Here is a 13,181-nt window from a genome sequence, read left to right on the forward strand (position 1 = left end):
AAGTGTGGTTTTATTTGTATTCATCTGCTCGGAGTTCACTGATTTTTTTTTTTTTTTTCAATCTGTGGGTTGCTATCTTTCATCAGTTTAAAAAATTCTCAGATATCATCTCTTCGACATTGCTTTTGCCTGTTCTCTTCCTCCTCTCATTGTGGGGTTCCAATTACATGTACTCTAGAACATTTGACTCCACCCCATAACTCTCATACTCTATTCTGTTCTTTCCATTTTTTCTTTAATCTCTGCATTCCAGTTAGGATATTTTCTACTGACCTGCTTTCCAGTTTATTAATCCTGTCTTCTTCTGTATGCAGCCTAATGTTAAATCCATCCAATTAATTCTTAATTTCCGATATTGTATTTTTTAGTTCTGGAATACCCATGTGGTCCTTTCCTGTAGATTCCAATTCACTTTTTGAAATTCTCCCTTTTTCTTCCATTTAAAAAATATTTTCCTTTATTTTATTTAACATTATTTACAATAGTTATTTTAAAGTGTTTATCTGCTAACTCCAATGTCTGAATTATCTGTGAGTCTGATTCTAATGCCTATTTTTTCTTTTGGATATATTTGGATTATTGGATATATTTTCCTGTCTTTTCACATGACAGATGCATAAAAAAACTTAAAAAAAAAAAGCAAATATAAAATCCAAAAACAAAAACAAAAAAATGTTAACATAATATTTATCTGGACTTTGTATAAAAGAACCATAGAGACTAAAGTTGATATGCTTTTCCTCTAGCACATTCGCTCTTTTCTGTGTATATGGCTGCTCATCTCAATGTAATCAAGAACTGAGCTAGGACTGGACTGCAGCTTTAGGTAGACTCAGTTTACTTCTGTCTTCAGTTGTCTCAAGGGTGAAGCCTGTTGTGTCTGTTATAGGCTTCTTCCTCTAGTGGGACTCTGTCTCCCAATAATCTCATTCTGCCTTTCTAGCCCAACCCTTAGACCCTCAGCTCCCCTACTACTCAGCAAATGTCTGGTGGGAAAAAGAGTTATCTCTGCATTTGCAACTCCACTAGACTTAATCCATCATGCCAACCAGAATGGCTGTCAGAAGCTGTGTTGGTTTCTCTTCTTTCCAGTAGTTTTTTTTTCTGTCTAAGCTGACCCTCATTCTCACTCAGCCTGTGTCCAGACTTGAAAATGCTCCCAGAGAAGAAGGCATCTCCCTTTCTGTAATTTTAGTTAATTTGGTTGTCTTTGATTCTTCAGCTCTCTAATGATTTTTAAAGATATGATTTTGTAACATGTCTGTTTTATTTTTCTTAATTTTAAAAAATTCTGCAGCAGGCAAATGGCATACTACTTACTGTACTCCTCCCAGAAATGGGACTCATAATTCTCTATTCTCACTACCTACTTTTTACTCCAGGCTCATTCTTCCCCGGCCCCATCCCTAACCTCATGTCTGATGGATGCCTGATCATTTTGTGCCATTGCCATTTTATACGTGAGATTCTTGAAGCCCAACTGAGGATTACTCAGTCATTGCCATAGTACTCTCTCCATCTCAGCCTACATGTGGGGCAGGATGCTTTAGGCTTGAACCCCAAGTATATCCTAAAGTTAATGTCTGATTCCTCCAGATATTTGTTGAGTAGCCAGCATAATGCCTGCCGTATGGTGGACATCATGAAGTGTGGGCCAAAGGTATGGGGTTGCTGGCTGACTTTTGAGGGTGGAAGGTAAGGGGCAGCGGGTTCAGAGGAGGAGGCTAGGCCAGTCCTTGTTACTGAGCTGGGTCTGGTTAAATCACAGGGACATTTGGCCTGAGTGTTTGGAAGAAGCTGCAGGATGCCGAGATGCTTGGTGATCATGAATTCAAAAAAGGCTTAAAGAAAGAGGATGACTCCACAGACGGTTCCCAGAGGGCCTATAAAGAGCTGCAGTGAGTCATCATAGCTCACTTGGTCTCCTCTGGCCTGAGGAGGGGGATGCCTCCCCAGGTCTTAAGCAGCCTCACCTGGGTTGGGTGATGCTGGGCACATTCAGGGGGCCCTGGAAGGCCAAAGGCTTGTGACTTGCAGGCAACACGACTCTACAGTCGGCAGTTGTGGTCTAAGAGCCTAAGGCTCTGTTCTAGCCCAGTTCAGCTGAAAGACTGAGCAGTACAAACCAGAGGAAAATATAAAAACCCAAGTCCTTAGATAGGACCCTGTCCCAGAGCCAGGTTCAGATTTGCCAGGGCTGGCTTCCCTGCAGGGACCATTTCTATGTGGCCAGAATGCCCAGGGCTCTGGTCCTGAACAGACACTATATCCTTTCTCTGAGCCATGAGGAAGGCAGACTGCTTGCTACTTATTTTTTCCTCTACAAGTTCCTCCTGCACCCATGTTTTACTCTTATTCCTGACCAAGTCTCAGATAATTTTGGGTCATTCAAAAAGTTATTTATTGAGGTCTTGCTGATTGCCGGGCCCTGTGCTAGGTTCTAGAGATTCAAAACACTCCAGACACCAGCCCTGCTTACTTGGTGAGATGAACAGCAAACTCCTGGCTACTTGGGGAGATAAACAGAAAACTCCTGGCTACTGTTCTAGGTGATAAGTGATGGGACTATTAAGAACAGGGATGGCAGAAGACAATCACCTGATCGGATAGATCAAGCAAGGAAGGCTTCATAGGAGAAGAGATTATAGAGTTGAGTTTTGACATGTCAGTAGGAGTTTGCCCAGCACCCACAGAGTCCTTATGGCTCCTATGCTCCTGTCAAGGCATACATCTTTATAACAAACAAGGGATCTCAAACAAGGCAGAGACAGAGTTTCCCTGGAGGGAGAGAATGTTTAAGTATTCCAGAAAGGAAAGTTCTGGGTAAGGTCAGGATGGGGTATCAGGCCTTCAGGGAGGAGAACACAGGTTCATGGGAAGGGTCACAGGACTTGTTGGGGGCTAGTTTAACCTTGGCTTTACCGATGACGATGATGGGCCCTGGGCAGTTTGGCCTCAGTGGAGGGATGTGAAGGTTGGTGAGGATCAGGCCCAGTGGGGAGAAGCCCTCTTGAGGTTCCTGGGAGGGCTACCTTGTGGTGTGGAGGGCATCTTATGAAGCAAAACCCCTCACATCAGGGAGGAGCGGGATTTTGCTGAGGCCTTGGTGTACCAGAGGCGGGAGCAGGTGGCACTCATGGCTCTCCTGAAAGGGAAGGAGAACACGGAGGCTGAAGCTTGGGCCAAGCTGCAAAAGATAAGCCTGATGTCCCCATGGGCTGGAGAGCGCGCCCCAGAAGAAATTGAGAACAGCTGGTGCAAATGGGAGTCCAACGGAAAGCAGGTGAAGCTGGGTGATGGACACAGGCAGTTGAGGGGCCCCCAGCTCTCAGCCCCGAGCCTTCACTCTTGCCTCTGACTCCTGCAGGTGAGCAAAATTCTTGGATCAGCGTACAAGCCCAAGGAGCGGTCACGGAGTCCTGGACTCCTCTGGCCCACCAACGTGCAGTATGGCTGGATGAAGTTCCAGGTGCGGCTGGAGCTGGAGGCTCCATCAGTGGCACCCTCTTGTCCACGGGGTCCTCCAGTGGGGGTGAAGGGAACATTTGTCCTTTAATAGGATTCCGAGCCACAGTTCCAGAATGAAGCTGGTCTGGTCGGTTTGTCCGCCAAGGCTCTGGCTGAAGCCATGGACACAGGTCTTGTCCTTGAGGACAAACCTCATTGGATCTAGGGGAGGAGGTTCTCTGTGGGCCTGGCACCCACTGACAGCCGTCAGAGCATTTCTCAGAGTCTGTGGCTATTCGTTTGGAGGTGTGTTTACTGCTTGTGTTTCTGTACAGTGGGGTTGCTCCTGAGCAGACACAGGTGTCATGGTGCCAGGCACACAGTCAGAGGCGGAGGGAATGGGAGGGGCTCTCCTTGGGGGGTGAAAGGAGCAAGGGCTTGAGAAAGACCCACTTTGAGCCCCATCCTGCCTCGGGCAGATCTCAGCCTCTCCCAGTCTTTCCCTCCTCATCTGCCACAGGGGCATTACCTAGCTCCTTGCCTCTGTGGTAAGGACTCAGAATAAGTGAGGTAACTCCTCTGTCCCAGGCTGGGGAGAAGTCGATGCGAAAAGGGACCAGTTGGCCTCCGTACCCTCCTCTGAAGATGGGCTCAAAGCACAGCTTGGCTAATGCTAATGGGAGATGTGAGAGCATGTTTGGGACCACCTGAGCCCCACTAGATGAGGACAGTCCAGGGCCAGCCTCACGGGGTTGTCGCCAGCACCAAGAGAAAGGCTGGGTGATGGGCCTAAGGCACAGTGGCCTGCAGGCCCACAGGCGGTGTTCATTAGTGACAACCATAGTACTCAAAAGACTTCTTTGGCATGGGAAGACCCCAGAGCCTATCCTTCTTGTGAGCCTGCTCTTGGTCCTGGTGGCCTCCTTCCTGCCCTCACACTCCTCTGCTCTGTTCCCCACAGATCTCACCTCAAATCTACCAAAGCCTGCAATTCAATGAACTGGCGCCTGCCTACCAGCCTGATTTCAAGGTGCACAAGGTCCTAGACCAGAAGGGCTGGCTTACCAACCTGCTGACCCATGATAGCCGGAAGGACGTGGATCTTGACAGGGAGACCATGCTGGACACCATGGCCAGTATGCCCACTTCCACCATCTCCCCCTCCTCCTTGTTTTCCACGTCAGCCTCGGGCTCCAGGTTCCTGACCAGCGTGTCCACCTCCCCAAGGCTCCAGTCCTCCCTTTCCTTCCAGCGGCCCTGATCAGCCTCCACAGCCCAGTCTGCCCCCTCAGTCCTGTTCAGACGTCCAGGTACATCCTTCAGGGGTCAGCAATGCCCATGCCTTCGCCTCCTCCCTGGAGCAGGTCTTCAGCCCTCTGAAGGATGCCCTTCTGTTCTCTGTGAAGAAGAGCTCCCGGGTGCCCTCCATGGCAATGGCCCCAGATCCTTCTGTCCTCCAGCAGGGTGACCAGACCCATGGGGTCCTGTCTGTTCTTGACATATCCCTGCCAGGCCCAGAGAATATTGACTTTCCCCTGGCTGTCCACACTCTGTTTGATGAACTTGATCTTTACCAGAGTTCTGGAGAATAAACATTCACAGATATTGGAGTCCACAGGCCATGAGGTTCAGCTGTGTCCCTCGCCCCCTTAGGTACCCGGTTGTATTTCTGATCAGGTCATGTCCCCCTGGCAAAGCCCTGGATGGGTGCAGAAAGGACAGTCCCTCCTGCAGGACAGCTGGCGAAGCTATCTGGCTCGAGACAGGCCGGAGCCCAGAGCAGGGGCTTCTCAGGCCCCGTGGCGATGCGGTTGGGTCATGCCACTGGGATGTTGTGAAACTTGGTTCAGCCTCCCAGCAAGAGGAGACCAGCAGCCATCTGGAGCGGGTAGGGGCTGTTTTTCTCCTGCCCCTGCTGTGTGTCTGTCCTTCACCAGCATGGAACCCTGTGTTTACAACCTGTTCTGGCCCTCGTATAAGGGAGCCTCGGAAGTGTGGTGGGTGGCACCCCAGCCTGCCTCTGCCAGTATCTGGCTTTGGAGTTCTTCATCATCTGGGCTCATTGTCCTTCTCTGACCCAGAGGCACCCGTCCAGGCCTCCACTAGGCCCCCAGCCCTCTTGGTAGCTCCACCTTCCATTCTGGGGCACGTGGAGACTCTGGACACGTGATCTGTGGCCTACGGAGAGGCAGAGCAGCCACTGCTGCTGCACCATGGTGCCCACAGTGCCATGCTAGGTGGGGGCTTGCTGAAGTGGTGGGAGGCGGGCCGCAGGCCTGGTTTCTTGAGCGTCTCTCTAATTCCTGTGTTCCCACGGCCCCTCCCACCCAGCCCAAAGCTCAGCCCTGAGAGATAAAAGTGTGGCTTCTCACTTCTCTCTCCATTGCTTCTCCCTTTCACATTTCACAGCCTGAAAGCACAGGCTTTCCTTTACCCTCTTGCAGAGAGTCTCCTATGTCACTGTACCTCCTCCCCAGGGCTACCGTATTCTCTCTGCAGTCAAGAATCTATGACCTGAGCTCTCCAAGGCTTGGTTCTTGGAGTAAGGAGTCAGGGGGCACCCAGGAGACGGGATTATTGAAGCCAAAATACATTTGCGTGCTATACCCCAATATCATCCATGTTCTAAGGCTCCCGTAACAACGTACCACAAACCAGTGGCTTTAAATAATAGAGATGTATTGCCTCACAGGTCTAAAGGCCAGAAGGCCAGGTGTTGGCAGGGCCACACTCCCTCTGAAACCCAGAGCCGGAGGGAAGTGGGGCGAGGAGACATGGCACTTACCAGACCTCGGAAGATTTTCTTAAAGGCTTCTCTGCACAGCGCTGACCCAGAGGGAGATTCAGGGTGCCCTTTAGGCCCCAAGATCTTGACATGGCCAGGACATGCTAACCTCTGGGAGAGCCTCTGCCTGACTCTGGGACTCAGTGAGCCTTCTCTCAATGGACCCAGCCTTGTTACAACAACTTTTTACTGCATTTGCCCACATGTCTCAGTTTTGGCACGTGGTAGGCACTTAATCGTAGAGTCTGAATCCCACCTCCTACCCCAGCAGCAGCTAGCCATGGAGATTTTTCTCTGGCCACTGAGCTCACAGGCGGTCCTTCCAGGTGGCAGGCAGGTGCCCAAAATGCAGAATCTCAGGCGCCAGGATAAAAGGTAGGGCTGAGCTTAGCTAATATGTGAGTGACTTCTGTCTCTCCTACTGCCCACACCCAGGCCCTCCTGACCCTCCCACCTGGAACACCGGGCAGATAACTCCTGAGCATCAGGGTCAGAAGGAGCTGAGAACCCTGGTGGGGAAGTGGTAGCCAATGTCACACAGGAGTTGGGTGTGAGAAAGCAGGGAGGCCCTGCCTGTGGTGCCCCCACAGCGCCCTCCCCCTTCTCCCCAGGCCTAGGTGTCCACGGAGCCACCCCTGTCTCCTCTCTGCCTTTTCTCTGCTTTTTTGCATCCATGGCCTTAATAAATGACGTATTTTAACTATTTTCTGATTCTAAAAGCAGCACAGGCTGAGTACAGAAAATCAGGAAAATATAGAAAAGCATAAAAGCCAATAAAAACCGTCTGGATTCTATATCCCAGAGAATATTTTGGTGCATTTTCTCTTAGATTTTTTTTTTCTGTCTTTATGTGCACTGTGTACATACCCATATACACACACACTCATACCCTCACATTCACGTACACTCACACTTACACTCATTGATTCCCTAATACACTCACACCCACACAACCTATAACCTTGGCATTAAAGCTTCACAGGCAGCATCCTCATATGATATGCAAATGGCCAGTCGCTGCAATTACTTGTAGACCTTGCCCATGATGGCTGCCTTTAGCCCCTCCCCAGGTGACCTCTGCAGGATCTGGGGCCATTGCCATGCTGCTCTTGAGAGGAGCAGGAAGGCACACGCCTGTTTGCCCCTTGCCCATGTACTGCTAACAATCAGAAAAGAGCAACCATTTATCTCCAGGGGAGCAGTTTTCCTGGGCCAGGCTGGGCTTGAGGGGGTCATGACTCCACTGGCAGACTAAGGGTGTGTGCCCCTCCACCAAGAGCACGAGGGCACCGAGGGGATTGTGGGGACAGTCTTGTCCTCAGAGAGAAGGCATCATTGACCTTCCATGTTTCTGGCACCACTTACTGAGCACCTGCTATATGTCAAGCGCTGTCCTGGGCACTAGGGACACCAGAATCAGGAAGACCCAGCCCTTTCCCATTGGGGACACATCATTCTGTTGTGTGGATGCATCTTCTCATCAGTTTATCTTATTGAGCATGAGCATTGGGCATCTAGGGGGAGGCAGGTGAAGCTCATGGGACAATGTGTAGACATAGTGGGGACCAGGAGAAGTGATCTGAGATGGCTTTCCGGAGGAGAAAGCCTTTAAGCCCAGAGCCAGTCAGGATCTTTGTGTTGGCTGTCCACTCTTCCCCCAGATCAAAGGGCCCCTCCTTTATGCCCTGTTCAAACATCCCCCCCAATGCCCGACACACCTGCTGTCTCTAAGCCCTGCCCTGCTTTAATCTCATCACAGCATTTCCTTGCATGTTTCCTTATCCCTGTGCCCTCTTCCCCCAGGGCAGAACAAGGTCTGTCTTGTTCATGGTTGCCATGCCTGGCACGGTGCTTAGCACACTGCAGGTGCTGGATAACTATTTGTCCAATAAATACTCGTGACTATTCAAAGTTTACCTCCACTGGGAGATCTTCTGAGGTTGATCTCACCTTGATTTTCCTCTCTGGGCTGTGTGTCCCTATTCACTGGCCTTAGCTGGATTCGGGAGTGTCCCTCCCCAGGGGAACTGCAGACTCTGTCTGTGACCCCCAAGCCTTTGGCAGAGATGCTGGGAAGGGGCAGTGGACCTGACTGGCTCTGGGCATCTGGGCTTTGTCCTGGATTCCATGCTGGTTGGGTCCTGAGTAGCGTGTGGAAGAGAGGGGAGGTCTTGGATTGGCAAGTGGTGGGGAATAAGGGATGGTGTTAGTCAAGAAACACCGTAGGGGCAAAGGTTAAGGGGCGGAGCAATGAGGGGAACCTGGGAAGCAGGCTGGGGGTCGCCTTGCTCTGAGGGCCTGAATGTCAAGTGGGGCCCTTCCAGGCAGCTAAGGGGCCCAAGAAGATGTGATGGCTGATGGGTGTTCTGTGTGGCTGAGCTCCCGGAGGGGACAGCACCACCAGTGACTGTGCTTTGGGAGCAAGGGGCAGATCCAGAACAATAGGTCACCTGCCCCCCAGAACATGCATACATCCCTCATGAGTTCATTGCTGGAGGCAGCCCAGCCTGTAGTCACAGGTGCTTTTGTGGTGAAGAGTGGTACCTGGGCTTTGTGAAGGCTGTTTCCAGATGAATGCCCCCAGGTCTTTTTTGGGGGGGTGGTTAAGGATGGGGTGTTCCAGCAGAGGGAACATCCAGTGAAGAAGCCCCAAGGTTGGAATGAACTGGCATTTTTAGAGAGCAGCAAAGAGGCCGTTGTGGCTCACAGGAGTGACAGAGGGAGGGAGGAGCTGTGGGGGAGGCCCAGAGGTGCCAGTCACACAGGGCTTTTTTCTCTTGGGAATCCCTAGGGCATTTCAATAAAAAGTGCAGCATAGTCTCTCTGGTGTCTTGAAAAGCTTCCTTTGGCTGTCTTAGTGGGGATGGACTGTGGAGGCAGGAGTGGTCCTGGGAGATTCAGGGATTGGGATAGGCGGGGGATGGGGGGTCGTGTGGCTAGGACCAGGAGGGTAGCAAATACTGATGGTCAGGAGCTGGCTGTGGGAGCCTCTGAGGTGTGCAGGAGAGGAGCTCTGGGTTACTCTGGGCTTCTTTTCCTTAAAAACCTTCCCGACTAGAGCTTTTTTTTTTTTTTTTTTTTTTTTTTTTAGGCGAGGCAACCCTTGGTTGACTTCACAGATTGCAAGGACCTTGTCAGCTTACAATCTCTTATTTTTCAATTTTTTACGCCTACAGTACTTGGCCTTCCTAGGAGGTTTCCCATCCAAGTACTAACCAGGCCAGACCCTGCTTAGCCTCCGAGATCAGACAGGATCGGGCTTGTTCAGGGTAGCATGGCCGTAGACTCCCCCTAGAGCTTTTTAACTATCAGATTTCCTCAGTTCTCAGATATAATTTTAAAGTTGTATTACATTTTTAAAAAAAGGTTTAAGAAACTGGGATGTGTCTCACAATTGATGGGCGCATTCAGTGAATTTTTTCCCCTTGGAAAGCTGGCATTGCATGGATGATATATCCTAGAATAGAGACCAGGCAGTTAGGGCATTCCTGCTGGGGAGGGAGCGCCTCCTCGTGGACTGAGATTCTCATGGGGTTGGTGTTTCTTTCTCAACAGACAGAGTTGGTCGTACTCTGGAGCTTGGGGTTCCTCATGGCTCCTTCCTTGTTCTGCTCTCCACCCCATGGCGAGAGAAGGCACTGGCTTGGGTAATACCCAGCTTTTCTTGACAGGTGTGAGGACAGGAAATATTGACAGGGAGACCTTCGGACATGCGGTGATGATGGTTCTGGGAGGATTGATGGAGCAAGAGAGATGGTGGTTAAATAAGCAGGGACTTGTAGGGAAGAAGCTGTCAGGAGCTAGGAAAGGCAGCTGCACCCAGCCTGCACGAAAGCCTGATCCTTGCAGGCTGCCTGCTGCCAGGATCCTTTAGTCCAATATCCTGGGTATCAAGCGGGTGGCGCCACTGTGAAGAATGTCCAAGGAAATGCCCGTGACATGGGCACCTGCCAACTCTCAGCCTGCCTGCACGCAAGAGCTCAGGGCTCTCTCTCTCAGATCCCTGGCCCATGGTGCCTCAGTTCTCCTGGATGAGAAATGGCAGCATTCTGCCTCTCTGAAGGTTTTTCCTACCTCTCGTCAATCAGATGAGGCCAAAGGACAGGAAACAGCCTCTCTATTGTATAGACAGGGTAACCGAGGCCAGAGAGGGATTGCCTGGGCCCCAGGCTTCCCACTTTCCAACCCTTGTCCCCCTCCTTCCCATCTGAGCAACCATGATCTGCAGAGAATGCTGCTCCTGTGACCCTGACCCCAGACTTGGTGAGGATGCCCAAGTTGTGACCACTCGGGACTTGCAGGGGCGGGGGGGCAGATTAAGCCAGCCCTGCCCACCCTTAATGGGCCTCACACTACATCAGTGCCCTGTTGCAAATAATCGTCTTTGTTTGTTCCCTGATTCCGAGAGTCTGAGCCTGTGTCGTCTGCACCGCCAGGCAGTCCTGGTGTCAGCAACCCTCCTGTGTGCTGTCTACTCATCCACCTGGTGTTTATGGAGCACCTAGTGTATGACAGGCTCTGTTCTAAGCTCTGTAGACACAGTGGAAATAAGACCAACAAACATGGTGCCTGCCCTCGGGTACCTCACATGCGGTAAACAAGGAAGAACAGTAAAAATGATCGAGTAACGTGTGATGTAAAAGCTAGTAAACAGTGTGGGAAAGAAAATAGGGTGGGAGGTGACAGGGAGTTGCTCACACGCAATAGAAAGGGTGTAATCAGATAAGAACTGTCTGAGGAGGTGACATCTGAACAGAGACTTGCAGGACAGAGGACCCAGCTGGGTGAATATTTGGGGGAAGAGAGTTCCAGGTGGGAGCATGGTTGAGACAATGGCCTGCCATGAATGTGAGGCCAGTGTTCAAGGAGCAGCAAGGTGGCTGGTGCTGAGTGAGCCGGAGAGCAGCAGAGGAGAGGAGGTCGACCTTGCCCATTATAAAAAAGAATCTGTAGTTTACTCCCAGTGAGTTGGGAGCCATTTCTGGGTGTGGAGCTGGGGAGTGACATGGTCAGACTGGAGGAGGCTGCTATGGGTGATGGCGGGGCACCGTGTAGAGGGCGACGGCCGGGGAGGCACGTTCAGGAGGTGGAGGTGGCGGGATGTGCCCATGTGCAGAGCAGAAGTGTGCGGAGGGGAGGCACTCGCTTAACTCCCTGGTTTTGGACCTGAGGCCCTGCGCACTGAGATCCGCATTGAACTCCTAGACAGGTAGGCAGTCTGTTCCCCATTTTACAGAAGAGACTAGAGGCTCAGAGAGGAGAAGTGGCTTGCCCAGGGTCACCCAGTATGGAAGCCCAGAGCAGGATTTGCGCCTGGTTCCCCTCTCCCACAGTAGTCCTGGGTGCCTCCTGGTTCTGCCCTGTGTTGGCTAAGTGACCATGGGCTGGTGCCTAAATCTCTTCATACCTCATCTAGAAAGGGAGGCAACCCCTGCTGGTGATTCAAATAAATGTCATTGCCCCAGTGGGTGACACTCAATAGACAGCCCAGGGCCGACAGGAAGGAGCCACATCTAAAACCAGGTTAGCGAATCCACAGAATTTTGAGCTCTCAAGTAACCCCGCTCCACCCAGGCTTGCACATCTCCTGGGACAGGCTTGCACATCTCCTGCAGAATTGAACTGTTAGAAAGTCCTTCCTTGGGTGGCATCCACTTCGGCTTCCTGCTCTGGCTCAGCTCTGCCCAGCAACATGGAGTGGGGTTGTTCCCATAGCTTCTCACAGAGCCTGCAAGAAAGACCCAGCTAGACCAGCTTGCAGGGATCCTAAGGCTTTCTGCCTCACACTCCCTGTGGACCCACAGCCACAAACCCCTATTCCTACCAGCCCTTCCTTTCCGAGACAGGCCACCAGCAGCGACTCCAGAGCTAGCCAGCCACCTTGAATTCCAGCTCTGCAGCTCACAAGTTGTATGAGCTGCTCGCAGGCAACTTCCTCCTCACTTCCCCCATTGCGCCTCCCTCACAGGGCTGTAGGGAGAATAGATAGGATCTGCAGCAAACACCCAGCCCTAGGCCCGGCAGGGTGAGCCCTCTGTGAAGGATGCTAGTTATTTGTCATTTTTATTGCTCATCTCTCTTGCAAAGCCCACGGCCTCAGAGCCTTCTGGGCCACCTGGCATATCTGTGCTCATTGGAAAGGGCCATCCTGGGACTTTAGGAAGTGGTTCCCTCACTTGGCCACATGGCTGGTTGGTGGTATTGATGGCAGAGAAGCAGGCAGGTAAGAAGGGAGGGGTCACTGGGGAGCAATGCCATTCTGAGCCCTGGAGGTGGACCAGGCTTCCCCCTCCTCCTCTTTCCCACTCTAGACCCACTGCCAAAGCTGAGGGGCTCAGTGGACTTGCGTTGGGGGACAGAAGCTCACTGACCCTGGGCAGGAAGTTGGCCTAGCTTCTCCTTCCTCAGGTCAGACCCCTCCTGGAACCCAGCCCCAGGGAACTGCTCCAAGGCCAGTGCCTGGGAAGTGAACAGAGCAGGAGTTTCTTTGCTGCTGTTGAGGGCAGGAGCAGCTTCTGTGTCCACAGACCCGGGAGGGGTAGAGGGAGCTTCTGCGGGCACTGGAGTCTGGGCCAGCCTTCCAGGCCCATAAGCCCTTGGACCCCATTGTCGAAAAGAGGGATGGATGGGGTGTCTGGATGTCCTACTGTGACAGTGATGCACTATGACTCGCAACCTTGGCTGCTTCTTCCTAGGAAGCCCTGGGAGGGTGACAGTGACTTGACGAATGATCACTGTGCTACTTCCCACTGGGCTGCGTGCTTGGGGCCTCAGCGCCGGGTTTAACCTGAGGAAATAAAGAACGTGATACTTCCTTCACTTTATATGTGAGGGGTTTACACTCATTACCACAGTGACAAGGGCCTTTCACACCAGAATCCTGGGGGCCCCAGTCCACCTCTGGCTGGGAAGAGGTGAGGTAGCATCTCTTGGGTGCATATGAGGAAAC

At 51.7% G+C, this 13,181-nt stretch overlaps 1 protein-coding gene and 1 pseudogene across 1 annotated transcript in view; one reads left to right on the forward strand and one right to left on the reverse strand.

Moving 5' to 3' along the window:
• EFCAB8 (EF-hand calcium binding domain 8) overlaps positions 1–4,708 on the forward strand; it is a 61,908-nt gene extending 57,200 nt beyond the window's left edge. Inside the window, exons 24-27 of the mRNA XM_023522229.1 lie at positions 1,769–1,898; positions 3,079–3,283; positions 3,368–3,469; positions 4,409–4,708. Coding sequence (XP_023377997.1) covers positions 1,769–1,898; positions 3,079–3,283; positions 3,368–3,469; positions 4,409–4,708 — 737 coding nt within the window. The remainder of the gene's footprint in view (positions 1–1,768; positions 1,899–3,078; positions 3,284–3,367; positions 3,470–4,408) is intronic.
• Positions 4,709–9,399: 4,691 nt separating this feature from the next.
• LOC111730859 lies at positions 9,400–9,518 on the reverse strand (annotated as a pseudogene).
• Positions 9,519–13,181: the final 3,663 nt, after the last annotated feature.

Source organism: Pteropus vampyrus, unplaced genomic scaffold (assembly GCF_000151845.1).
Source record: "Pteropus vampyrus isolate Shadow unplaced genomic scaffold, Pvam_2.0 Scaffold336, whole genome shotgun sequence".
Taxonomy (NCBI): Eukaryota; Metazoa; Chordata; class Mammalia; order Chiroptera; family Pteropodidae; genus Pteropus; species Pteropus vampyrus.